The sequence below is a fragment of the Salvelinus fontinalis genome, chromosome 2, assembly GCF_029448725.1.
Source record: "Salvelinus fontinalis isolate EN_2023a chromosome 2, ASM2944872v1, whole genome shotgun sequence".
NCBI classification, from domain to species: domain Eukaryota; kingdom Metazoa; phylum Chordata; class Actinopteri; order Salmoniformes; family Salmonidae; genus Salvelinus; species Salvelinus fontinalis.
The window spans coordinates 100,055,257-100,069,214 of NC_074666.1; the positions used below are offsets into that span (position 1 = coordinate 100,055,257).

The 13,958-nt window shown below is 40.0% G+C and overlaps 1 protein-coding gene across 1 annotated transcript; it reads left to right on the forward strand.

The window, feature by feature from the left end:
* Window positions 1–570: 570 nt before the first annotated feature.
* On the forward strand, window positions 571–11,831 carry LOC129833305 (NACHT, LRR and PYD domains-containing protein 12-like). The gene is made up of 10 exons (XM_055897810.1): window positions 571–764; window positions 1,122–1,206; window positions 1,337–1,565; window positions 2,009–3,764; window positions 4,026–4,199; window positions 4,732–4,905; window positions 5,779–5,952; window positions 10,301–10,474; window positions 10,657–10,703; window positions 11,272–11,831. The coding sequence occupies exons 1-10, from the start codon at window positions 697–699 to the stop codon at window positions 11,814–11,816; spliced, it is 3,426 nt and encodes a 1,141-aa protein (XP_055753785.1). The 5' UTR covers window positions 571–696; the 3' UTR covers window positions 11,817–11,831.
* Window positions 11,832–13,958: the final 2,127 nt, after the last annotated feature.

Genomic DNA, 13,958 nt, shown 5'->3' on the forward strand with positions numbered 1-13,958 from the left:
AGACCCAGTCGTTAAGTCTTTTTGTTCTGTATCTATGGATGAGACCCAGTCGTTAAGTCTTTTTGTTCTGTATCTATGGATGAGACCAAGTCGTTAAGTCTTTTTGTTCTGTATCTATGGATGAGACCCAGTCGTTAAGTCTTTTTGTTCTGTATCTATGGATGAGACCCAGTCGTTAAGTCTTTTTGTTCCGTATCTATGGATGAGACCCAGTCGTTAAGTCTTTTTGTTCGTATCTATGGATGAGACCCAGTCATTAGATCTAAATGATCCATTCCCAAACCGGGTGGCAATGTTCTTATCCCTTGCTAGCTAGCCAACTACAGATAACTTACAGTCACGTCAAAGAGTGCAGCCAGAATAACAGCAAAGTAGCTGCATTTCCATTTGTTTAAGCTGTTTTCTAGTGACATTTATTTGGATAAATCCATGACAATGAGCTAATGATGCACAATTTCACCTGGAATAGAACATGTGCTCTCTCGTCAAGACACTGTTGTTCAGAGTGTAGTTTAAACTATCAAAGCAAATTTACCAACATTTCTGAAAACGGATATATAGCGTTTTGGAATGAAACTCTACTTCTGTTTCCCCATCTGAGTTCAGAGTAGATGAGAGATGTAATGTTTGTCTCTGTTGTGTTGAAGCCCAATCAAGCAGGAGAGACCAGCCTCCCCTGTACCCAGCTGTGTGTCCATGAAGAGTGACCAGTCTATGGGTACACCTATAATGTTTAGAGAGGGAGACTTTTCTACTGGACAAAGGTAAGAAGAACTCATGGGCCATGGTCAGTGAGTTAAACAACACTGTCTCTAGTCATTTCTCCTCTCCCATATTTGCATTTATTTTTGTTGTTTTAATAATCCATAGGTGAATCCTTTTTTCCATTTTCATAGTCCTAAAACAATATTAAACAACCACAACATTCCCTGTGTGTGTGTGTGTGTGTGTGTGTGTGTGTGTGTGTGTGTGTGTGTGTGTGTGTGTGTGTGTGTGTGTGTGTGTGTGTGTGTGTGTGTGTGTGTGTGTGTGTGTGTGTGTGTGTGTGTGTGTGTGTGTGTGTGTGTGTGTGTGCGTGCGTGTGTGTGTGCGCGCGCACTCCTTGGATGTTTTGTCCACAGAAACCAACAGGAGAGATCAGAGTCAGAGATTCTCAGTGGTCAGTCTTCCCAGAGTCATCAAACAGACCTGGCCTCCATATTCAGTGTATGTGGTCCTGTTATGTACATTTGTCTTCATTTACCTCAAGAAAAAGTTGATCTGTCAATTATTCATTAATGTGTTAATGAGAAACAATTTCTTCTCTTGCTTAACTTATTTACTTTATTTATTTCAGATGCTTGAAGAGAATATTATGACATTTGTGAAGAACGAGCTGAAGATGTTCAAGAGGATTCTTAGTCCAGAACTCCCAGAAGGCTTTGAGAGTCAGAAGCAGGATGAGGAAGTGGTGGATGCTGAAGATGAGAAGCAGGAGAGCAGTGCCAGAGAGGGGGCTCTGAAGATCACACTGCACATCCTGAGGAAAATGAATCAGAAGGAGCTTGCTGACACACTGGAGAAAAGTAAGAGCTGTCTGCCTCATGTTAAATGCTGTTTTATAACAAACATTTAAAAGCTGTAACTAAAGTAAAGCTAAAGTAGCTGTATAACTCAATGATATAGTACCAGACTTAACAGAACACCAAGTGACCTCATCAAGTACAGTACCAGCAGGGATGTGTTGTGGTGATTCATTTAGACGAGAGTGAATTAATATAGATATATATAATATAGATAGACAGACAGAGAGAGAGGAACGAGACAACACGAATAATAACATCAATAATACCAATAATGATATGAATCAGTCACACATCATTATGAAAACATTTACACATTTATACAGGAAGTTACAGTAATAGAATAAATTATTACATTTTAAACATTATAGCACAGTCTAACAATACTGTAGGCATTAAATCAGACTAAATAATATGAATATCCTTTGTGTTGTTTCTTCATTCAGATGAGCTTGCTGTGATTTGCCAACGTGAACTCAAATCTAATCTGAAGAAGAAGTTTCAATGTGTATTTGAGGGGATCGCTAAACAAGGAAACCCAACACTTCTCAATAAGATCTACACAGAGCTCTACATCACAGAGGGTGGAACAGGAGAGGTCAATAATGAACATGAGCTGAGACAGATTGAGACAACAACCAGGAAACAAGTAAGACCAGAGACTGCAATCAAATGTAATGACATCTTCAAACCGTTAACTGGACAAGACAAACTTATCAGAACTGTGCTGACAAAGGGAGTCGCTGGCATTGGAAAAACGGTCTCTGTGCAGAAGTTCATTCTGGACTGGGCAGAAGGAAAAGCAAATCAGGATGTCCAATTTGTATTTTCATTCCCTTTTCGGGAGCTGAATTTGATGAAAGGGGAAAAACACACTTTGATTGAACTTCTCAATCACTTCTCAATGGAAAACAAAGAATCAAGAATCTCCAACTACAACAAGTACAAAGTTCTGTTCATCTTTGATGGTCTGGATGAATGCCGACTGCCCCTAGACTTCCAAAAGAACAAGATCTGTTGTGACGTCACAAAGTCAACCACAGTGGATGTTCTGCTGACAAATCTCATCAAGGGAAATCTGCTTCCCTCTGCTCTCCTCTGGATAACTACCCGACCTGCAGCAGCCAATCAGATCCCCCCTGAGTGTGTTGACCAGGTGACAGAGGTACGAGGGTTCAGTGACCCACAGAAGGAGGAGTACTTCAGGAAGAGATTCAGTGATGAGGACCTGGCCAGCAGAATCATCTCACACATAAAGACATCAAGGAGCCTCCACATCATGTGCCACATTCCAGTCTTCTGTTGGATTTCTGCAATAGTCCTTGAACCCATGCTGAAACATAAGAAAGAAGAGATGCCCAAGACTCTGACTGAGATGTACACACACCTTGTGGTGTTTCATACCAAACAGAAGAATGAAAAGTATCTTGGGAAAGAAGAGACAGGTCCACACTGGAATAAAGAGAGCATTCTGTCACTGGGAAAACTGGCTTTTCAACAGCTTGTGAAGGGCAATCTGATTTTCTATGAAGAAGACCTGAAAGAGGCTGGCATTGATGTCAATGAAGCCTCAGTGTACTCAGGATTGTGCACACAGATCTTTAAAGAGGAATGTGGGCTGTACCAAGACAAGGTGTACTGCTTCGTGCATCTGAGCATTCAGGAGTTTCTGGCTGCTGTATATGTGTTCCTTTCATTCATCAACAACAATGAGAATCTAATGGCCAAACCGCAAGTTACTGAAGTTAATGTCTACAAGAGTGCTGTGGATAAAGCCTTACAAAGTGAGATGGGAAACCTGGACCTTTTCCTCCGCTTCCTTCTGGGCATCTCACTGGAGTCCAATCAGAAGCACTTACGAGGTCTTCTGACAAAGACAAGAAGCAGCTCACAGAGTCATGAAGAAACAGTCAAGTACATCAAGGAGAAGATCAGGGAGAATCCCTCTCCAGAGAGGAGCATCAATCTGTTCCACTGTCTGAATGAACTGAATGACCATTCTCTAGTGGAGGAGATCCAAAGCTACCTGAGATCAGGAAGTGTCTCCAGTGAAGAACTCTCACCTGCACAGTGGTCAGCTCTGGTCTTTGTGTTGCTGACTTCAGAAAAGGAGCTGGAAGTGTTTGACCTGAAGAAATATTCCAGATCAGAGGAAGGTCTTCTGAGGCTGCTGCCAGTGGTCAAAGCCTCCAGAGCTGCTATGTGAGTACATACAAATACATTTAAGTACTAATCATCAGGAAGAAATATTCAGTTTAGAGAAAAATATGTATTATTGAAAAATATATTGATTCAATGCATTGGTGTTCACATTGTATAACAATACAACAATACAATTCTAGGAGACGGAAGGTAAATCTATATGTTATTTGGGAGAATAAACCAAATGCATCTGCCATTGTCCTTCTGCACTACTGATTTTAAATTAACAATGTGTTTGTGAAATCCTGATCTCTCTGTCAGGCTGTCAGGCTGTGGAGTCACAGAGAAATGCTGTGCTTCTCTGGTCTCAGCTCTGATGTCAAACCCCTCACACCTGAGAGAGCTGGATCTGAGTAACAATGACCTGAAGGATTCAGGAGTGAAGCTGCTCTCTGCTGGACTGGAGAATCCTCACTGTAAACTGGTGACTCTGAGGTCAATATTCCTGTAGTTGGTCAACAAGTGAGAACTGTTCACTAGTTCCACATGTGTTTACCAGGCACACATAGTCCACACCATATGTGTTTGGACAGTGAAGCTTTCAGTTTTAAATTTGGTCTTATGCTCCAGCATTTAGGATTTGAGATATAATGTTTCATATTAGGCGGCAGTACAGAATGTCACCTTTATTTTTAAGGTACTCATAAAAATCTGTTTTAGCTTTTAGAAATGAAAGCACTTCATGGACCTAGTTCTACCATTTGAAGAAGTACTAAAAGTATATATTTTTTAAGCTAACATCAGAGGTAAAGGTCTGCTCAGTCTACTCAGATATGTGTACAATAAATGTTTCTCTCTTCAAGCAATATTATGATAATTTCTAATAATGATACATTCATTCATTTATGAATAGATATGGCAGGTTTCAGGACACTGATATATCTGAATATGTTGAAAAAATATACTGCCACTATTTTTACTACCAAATAATAGCAGTGTGGTTTAAATATGATTTTACTATTTGCAGGCTGTCAGGCTGTCAAGTCACAGAGGAAGGCTGTGCTTCTCTGGTCTCAGCTCTCAGTTCAAACTCCTCACACCTGAGAGAGCTGGATCTGACTAACAATGACCTGAAGGATTCAGGAGTGAAGCTGCTCTCTGCTGGACTGGGGAATCCCCACTGTAAACTGGAGACTCTGAGGTCAGTATTCCTGTAGTTGGTCAAGAAGTGAGAACTGTTCACCAGATCCACATGTGTTTACCATGCACACATAGTACACACCATGTGTTTTGACAGGGAAGTTTTGAAGTTGGTGCAATGCTCCAGCATTTTGGATTTGAAATAGAATGTTTCATATTAGGCGACAGTACAGAATGTCACCTTTAATTTGAGGTTAATGGTGAGAGGTTAGTATGTTTTGTTGTAGCCTCTAACGCTCTCACTCATTATTATTAATGATTCATTCATGATCTTTCTCAATCATGGCAGTCACAGGCTTGATGTAGTCATTGCGATCAAAGAATATGGGACCAAATACAATTATTTTGACTACTTTAATACACTATACGTGAATTGGTCAGAAAACATGAATTCTTCAAATAGGGAGACTAGATACATAAAGTGCTTTTATTTCTAAACGGTGAAACCGATATGTATGAAAATACCCTCAAATAAAAGGTGACATTATATACTGTCACCTCATATGAAACATTTGACCTACATTCCAAAATACTGGAGTATAGAGACATATTAAATTTTTTTGCTTCACTGTCAAAATAGATATGGTGTGGACTGTATACTCAATACAATTAAATCTGATATCTTACTGTCTGTCTTTTAACTGATACTGCTTTTAAACTGGTCTGGTCAGTCTACTCAAATATTCATACAATACATTTTTCTCTCTTCAAGCAATATTATATGATAATTTCTAATAATGATACATTCATTTCTGAATAGATATGGCAGGTTTCAGGACACAGATATGTCTGAATATGTTGAAAAAATATACTGCCACTATTTTCACCACTAAAGAATAGCAGTGTGGTTTTAATATGATTTGACTATTTGCAGGCTGTCAGGCTGTCAAGTCACAGAGGAAGGCTGTGCTTCTCTGGTTTCAGCTCTGAGGTCAAACCCCTCACACCTGAGAGAGCTGGACCTGAGTAACAATGACCTGAAGGATTCAGGAGTGAACCTCCTCTCTGCTGGACTGGGGAATCCCCACTGTAAACTGGAGACTCTGAGGTTCGTATTCCTGTATTTGGTCAACAAGAGGGCGAGATCAAGCTGAACCTAACTGTTATAGGCCTATTTCTATTTTGCCCTGTTTATCAAAACTGTTGGAAAAACTTGTCAATAATCAACTGACTGGCTTTCTTGATGTCTATAGTATTCTCTCTGAAATGCAATCTAGTTTCTGCTCAGGTTATGGATTTGTCACTACAACCTTAAAGGTTCTACATGATGTCACCACTGCCCTTGATTAATAGCAATGCTGTGATGCTATCTGTATTGACTTGGCCAAACCTTTTGATATGGTACCATTCCATTCTTGTGGGCAGGCTAAGGAGTATTGGTGTCTCTGAGGGGTCTTTGACCTGGTTTGCTAAATACATCTCTCAAAGAGTGCAGTGTATAAAGTCAGAAAAATTGCTGTCTCAGCCACTGTGTGTCACCAAGAGATTACCCCAAGGCTTGATCCTAGACCCCACGCTCTTCTCAATTTACATCAACAACATAGCTCAGGCAGTAGGAAGCTCTCTCATCCATTTATATGCAGATGATACAGTCTTATACTCAGCTGGCCCCTCCCCGGATGTTGTGTTAAACGCTCTACAACAAAGCTTTCTTAGTGTCCAACAAGCTTTCTCTGTCCATAACGTTGTTCTGAACACCTCCAAAACAAAGGTCATGTGGTTTGGTAAGAAGAATGCCCCTCTCCCCACAGGTGTGATTACTATCTCTGAGGATTTAAAGCTTGAGGTAGTCACCTCATACAAGTACTTGGGGGTATGGCTAGACAGTAAACTGTCCTCTCAGCACATATCAAAGCTGCAGGCTAAAGTTAAATCTAGACCTGTAATGTTTTTACCATGTTTTGTGATGCGACCATGTTGTGCTGCTGCCATGGTGTGTTGCTACTATGTGTTTGTCATGTGTTGCTGCCTTGCTATATTGTTGTCTTAGGTCTCTCTTTATGTAGTGTTGCAGTATCTCTCTTTTCCTGATGTGTACTTGTCCTATATTTATATATATTTTTTTTTTTTTTTAATCTTTTTTTTAAAAATCCCAGCCCTCGCCCCCGCAGGAGGCCTTTTGCCTTTTGGTAGGCCGCCATTGTAAATAACAGTTGGTTCTTAACTGACTTGCCGAGTTAAATAAAAGTGATAACTGTTCACCAGATCCAGATGTGTTCACCAGGCACACATAGTCCACAGCATATATGTTTGCAAAATGCTCCAGCATTTTGGATTTGAGATCAAATGTTTCAAATTAGGCGACAGTATATAATGTCACCTTTTATTTGTGTTACTGTTTAGAAATTAAAGCACTTTTATGTATCTAGTTCTCCCATTTGAAAAATGTGTAATAATTTGGACATATTCACTTATATTGTAATATAGTAGACATAAGTTTAGTATTTGGTCCCATATTCCATGCCTGTAGTGATCACATCAAGCTTGTGATTCTACTAACTTGTTGAATGCATTTGCAGTCTGTCTTGGTTGTGTTTTGGATGATGTTTTTCCCAATAGAAACTGAATGGTGAATAATGTCCTGTCATTTTGGAGTCACTTCACTTGTATTGTAAGAATTGAAGATGTTTCTGAACACTTCTACATTCATGTGGATGCTACCATGATTATGAATATTCATGAATGAATCGTGAATGATGATGAATGAGAAAGTTACAGAGGCACAAGGATCATACCCCCTCTGTTATTGGTAATGGTGAGAGGTCAGCATGCTTTGTTATAGCCTCTGTAACTTTCTTATTCATAATTGCTCATGACTGATTCATGATTTTTCTTAATCATGGCATCATCAGTATTAATTTAGTAGTGTTTAGAAACATGTTATCTACTCACTTAGACAGAAGATTAAAACCTCTAACGAGTCACAAACCCAGATCCGGGATCCCCCCCATCAAAAAAGCTGACTAGCATAGCCTAGACTAAAGCTACAGGGATATCATATAATAAAATATTCATGAAGTCACAAGTCCAAGACACCAAATGAAAGATACACATCTTGTGAATCCAGCCATCATTTCTGATTTTTAAAATGTTTTACAGGGAAGACACAATATGTATTTCTATTAGCTAACCACCATAGCAAAAGACACAACTTTTTTTTCCCACCATTTTTGTCCTGCATAGGTAGCTATCACAAATTCGACCAAATAAAGATATAAATAGTCACTAACCAAGAAACAACTTCATCAGATGACAGTCTGATAACAGATTTATTGTATAGCATATGTTTTGTTAGAGAAATGTGCATATTTCAGGTATAAATCACAGTTCTACATTGCAGCTGCAATCTGAAATAGCGCCGAAGCAGCCAGAATAATTACAGAGACCAACGTCAAATACCTAAATACTCATCATAAAACATTTCTGAAAAATATATGGTGTACAGCAAATGAAAGACAAACATCTTGTGAATCCAGCCAATATTTCCGATTTTTTAAGTGTTTTACAGCGAAAACACAATATAGCATTATATTAGCTTACCACAATAGCCAGAAACACAAGCCATTTAACAGCAGCAAAGGTTAGCGATCGTAACAAACCAGCAAAAGATATATAATTTTTGACTAACCTTCATAAACTTCATCAGATGACAGTCCTGTAACATCATATTACACAATGCTTCATCAGATGACAGTCCTGTAACATCATATTACACAATGCATACAGGGTTTGTTCGAAAATGTGCATATGTAGCGGCACAAATCGTGGTTATACAATGTGATTAGTAGCCAAACTTCAAACAATCTGTCCGGCGCCATCTTGGAGAGGCACCTCATCTAATCAATAACTAATCATAAACTTGACTAAAAAATACAGGTTGGACAGCAAATGAAAGATACATTAGTTCTTAATGCAACCGCTGTGTTAGATTTTAAAAATTAACGTTACTAAGACATACAGCGTGCGTTACAGCGAGACCGTGCCGAAAATAATGGCGGAATTATTGTTTAACATTTTTCAACATAAATACGAATTAACAGCATAAAGACTTCTTACTATTTGTTGAGCTTCCATCAGAATCTTGGGCAAGTTGTCCTTTGTCCATAATAATCGTTGCTCGGCTGTAGAATGTCGTCTTCAACCGTGTAATTAGCAGCAAACATTAGCTATGTGGCCCAGACATGCCCAACTCACCATAACGCAGAACAAATAAAATACCGAAAATCACAATATACTCATATAAACTGATATAACTTGGTTTAAAATAACTACGTTATGATGTTTCTAACACCTATATCGAATAAAATCAGAGCCGGATATATCTAACGCCGATAACGTGAGCTTTTCAGAATGCCATCCTGAGGTCTGCTTTGCGCCATGACGAACGTTGAAAAGGGTCCATCCCTCGTTCCAAGCCCATTTATACGGCCTCAGATCTGCCTAGCAACACCATTCCAATTCTCAACGCTTGCTGACATCTAGGGGAAATCGTATGCAGTGCTTGTCGACCAATAGAATAATTGCAAATTATTTAACTGACCCAGGAACAGAGTTACCGATTTCAGATTTCTCACTTCCTGACAGGAAGATTGCTCCAACTCGAGTTCTGTTTTACTCACAGATATAATTCAAACGGTTTTAGAAACTAGAGAGTGTTTTCTATCCAATAGTAATAATAACATGCATATTGTACGAGCAAGAATTGAGTACGAGGCAGTTTAATTTGGGAACGAATTTTTACAAAGTCGAAATGGCGCCCCCCTATTAATCCAGTCATCATCCACCATTCAGTTACTATTGGTCAAAACATAACACAACCAAAACAAACTGCAAATGCAACCAACGAGTTTAAATACTAAACGTTTTACAACTTTAATACACTTTAAGTGAATTGGTCAGAATACTTATGACTTCTTCAACTGGGGGGACTAGATACATAAAGTGCTTTTATTTCTAAACGGTGAAACCGATATGTATGAAAATACCCTCAAATTAAAGGTGAAATTATATACTGTCACATCATATGAAACATTTGATCTTAAATCCAAAATGCTGGAGTATAGAGACACATTTAAAATGTTAGCTTCACTGTCAAACTAGATATGGTGTGGATTGTATACTCGATACAATCTAAATCTGATACCTCACTGTCTGTCTTTTAATTGATACTGCTTTTTAAAATGGTCAGTTTACTCAAATATTTGTACTTTATATTTTTCTCTCTACAAGCAATACTTTGATAATTTGTCATTTCTAATAATGATACATTCATTTATGAATAGATATGAAAGGTTGCTGGACTCTGATGTATCTGAATATGTTGAAAAAATATACTGCCACTATTTTCACCACCAAAGAATATCAGTGTGATTTTAATATGATTTGACTCTTTGCAGACTGTCAGGCTGTCTAGTCACAGAGGAAGGCTGTGCTTCTCTGGTCTCAGCTCTGAAGTCAAACCCCTCACACCTGAGAGAACTGGACCTGAGCTACAATCACCCAGGAGACTCAGGAGTCAGACTGCTCTCTGCTGGACTGGAGGATCCACACTGCAGACTGGAGAAACTCAAGTATGTAGAGGATTTATGTCAATGTTCATATCAGACGTGTTTGATTTATCAGGCTAGTTAAGACAAATATTCTTATCACCACTTGGACAAAGTTGTGTGTGTGTGTGTGTGTGTGTGTGTGTGTGAGAGAGAGTTCACGTGTATCACTCAATGACTGTCTGTTCTTCTGCTTACCGCTACAGTGTGGAACATGGTGGAGAGTACACAATGAAACCTGGGCTTAGAAAATGTGAGTGTTGACTGCTGTGAAGAATATGACTAAGAATAAGTCTTAATTCAAGTTAAGTCAAAGTCAAAGACCACCATCATTACTTACTTGGTCACATTAAATATAATATGTAGTTCTACAGAAGTAGAAATCAGGGACACCAACGTTTAGAAAGAGTTGCATTGACAATTCGTGTGTCTGTGTATGTGTGTGTGTTCATGCATGCATCCTGGTGTCATTGTGTGTGTGTGTGTGTGTGTGTGTGTGTGTGTGTGTGTGTGTGTGTGTGTGTGTGTGTGTGTGTGTGTGTGTGTGTGTGTGTGTGTGTGTGTGTGTGTGTGTGTGTGTGTGTGTGTGTGTGTGTGTGTGTGTGTGTGTGTGTGTGTGTGTGTGTAATTAATGGGAATGAGTGTGTTTTATATTACCATACAGTATAACATATGATCAATCAAAAGCCTGAAGTTACCTTAAATTCTCATTTTGATACCTAGAAACATCTACATTAAATGAATTAGTGAAAGGTGAGTTAACATTCTAATGTGAATGAATTATGATGATTTCTAATATTGTGTCTGGTTTCATCCATCAGATGCCTGTGATCTCACACTGGACCCAAACACAGTAAACAGACACCTCTCTCTGTCTGAGGAGAACAGAAAGGTGACATGTAGGACAAAGAAGCAGCCGTATCTCGATCACCCAGAGAGATTTGAGATCTGTAGACAGGTGCTGTGTAGAGAGGGCCTGACTGGGCGCTGTTACTGGGAGGTAGAGTGGAGTGGGGGATGGCCTGTTATAGGAGTAACATATAAAGGAATCAGCAGGAGAGGAGAGGGTAATGACTGTGGACTTGGATGGAATGACAAGTCCTGGAGTCTGTTCTGCTCTGACAACAGTTACACTGCCAGGCACAATACTATTCCCACTCTCATAGACGTCCTCTCCTCCAGCTCCCACAGAGTAGGAGTGTGTCTGGACTGGCCAGCCGGCACCCTGTCCTTCTACAGAGTCTCCTCTGACACACTGACCCACCTGAACACATTCTACACCACATTCACTGAGGCCCTCTATCCAGGGTTTTGGGTTTATGATGACTCTTCAGTGTCCCTAATCAAACACAACACAATATTTTAATAAAAAATGAAATAAGAATATGAATAACTCTGTGTCACACACACTGGACACACACACACACATACTGGACACACACACACTGGACACACACACACACTGGACACACTCACTGGACACTGACACACACACTGGACACACACACACACATACTGGACACACACACACTGGCCACACACACACACTGGACACACTCACTGGACACTGACACACACACACACACACACACTGGACACACACACACACACACACATTGGACACTGACACACACTGGACACTGACACAAACACACACACACATACTGGACACACATATACTGGACACACACACACACACACATACATTAGGACACACACACACACACTGGACACACACTGGACACACACTGGACGGACACACACACACTGGACACACACCAGACACACACACTGGACACACACACGCTTTACACACACATACTGGACACACACACTGGACACACAAACACTGGACATACACACACTGGACATTCACTGGACACACACAAACACTGGACACACACAAACACTGGACATACACACACTGGACATTCACTGGACACACACACAGACTGGACACTGACACAAACACACACACACATACTGGACACACACACACACACACATTAGGACACACACACACTGGACACACACCGGACGGACACACTAGACGGACACACACACACCAGTTTGGGACAGTTTTTTTAAAAATACACTGAACAAAGATATAAAGGCAACATGTAAAGTGTTGGTCCCATGTTTCATGAGCTGAAATAAAAGATCCCAGAAATGTTCCATACGCACAAACAGCTTATAAGTTTTACATCCCTGTTAGTGAGCATTTCTCATTTGCCAAGATAATCCATCCACCTGACAGGTGTGGCATATCAAGAAGCTGGTGTCATGTGGGCGAGCAGTTTGCTGATGTCAACGTTGTGAACAGAGTGCCCCATGGTGGCAGTGAGGTTATGATATGGGTAATCATAAGCTACGGACAATGAACACAAGTGCATTTTTTATCAATGGCAATTATATGCACAGAGATACCAGGATGAGAACCCATTATCGTATCATTCCTCCGCCTCCATCACCTCATGTTTCAGCATGATAATGCACGGCCCGATCGATGTCGCAAGGATCTATACACAATTCCTGGAAGCTGAAAAAATATATAAGATTTTCCATGGCCTGAGAACTCACCAGATATGTCAGCCGTTGAGCATGTTTGGGATGCTCTGGATCGACATGTACGACAGAGTGTTCCAGGTCCCGACAATATCCAGCATTTTTGCACAGCCATTGAAGAGGAGTGGGACAGCATTCCACAGGCTACAATCAACAGCCTGATCAACTCTATGCGAAGGAGATGTGTCGCGCTGCATGAGGCAAATGGTGGTCACACCAGATACTGACTGATTTTCTGATCCACAATCGTACTTTTTTACTAAGGTGTCCTGTGACCAACAGATGCATGTCTGTGTTCCCAGTCATGTGAAATCTGTAGATTAGGGCCTAATTTATTTATTTTCAATTGACTGTAACTCAGTAAAATCTTTGACATTGTTGCCTGTTGCGTTTAGATTTTAGATCAGTATAATAAAAATGAGCAGTTTTAAATGTTTTATGTTTATGATGTTAGTAACACTAAGTAATTACATACTTTCACTAAAGCTCTAAGTCACTTTTTATTGACAGATGCCTCATGTCCATGTTCTGGATTTTGATGAAAGGAAATCCCATACAGCCTACTGGCCAGGACTTTGCTATGGCATCTTCTGTTTGGGTGTCTCAGGTCAGGTCTAAGCCATGATCAGAATGTGTCTCTGTCTATTTCCAGCCCTGACATTTCTACCTGTCCTGATCTAGTGTTTCACCCCTGATCTCCTCACACGTCTCACTGTCCATGTCTGCTTTCAGCTCCCACCTCTACTTCACTGTGTTATAATGGACCTTATGCTTGTTATGTCACCTCTGTAACCAGCTATCAAACATACTGACCTTTCTGACCCTGTCCCATGGGCCTACTTTCTAGAACTGAACATTTAAATTCCTCTGAGTCTTTTTTTTGTGTCCATTTACTTATTTATGTATTTATTGTATATTGGGGTTGTGCTGCAGAGCATCATGG

Excerpts from the sequence above, each read along its gene's own strand:
- LOC129833305 (XM_055897810.1), top strand. The coding sequence starts at position 697 with ATGAAGAGTGACCAGTCTATGGGTACACCTATAATGTTTAGAGAGGGA. Across the intron at positions 1,566-2,008 it reads TGCTGACACACTGGAGAAAA|ATGAGCTTGCTGTGATTTGC; the intron begins GTAAGAGCTGTC and ends TTCTTCATTCAG. Across the intron at positions 4,906-5,778 it reads TGTAAACTGGAGACTCTGAG|GCTGTCAGGCTGTCAAGTCA; the intron begins GTCAGTATTCCT and ends GACTATTTGCAG.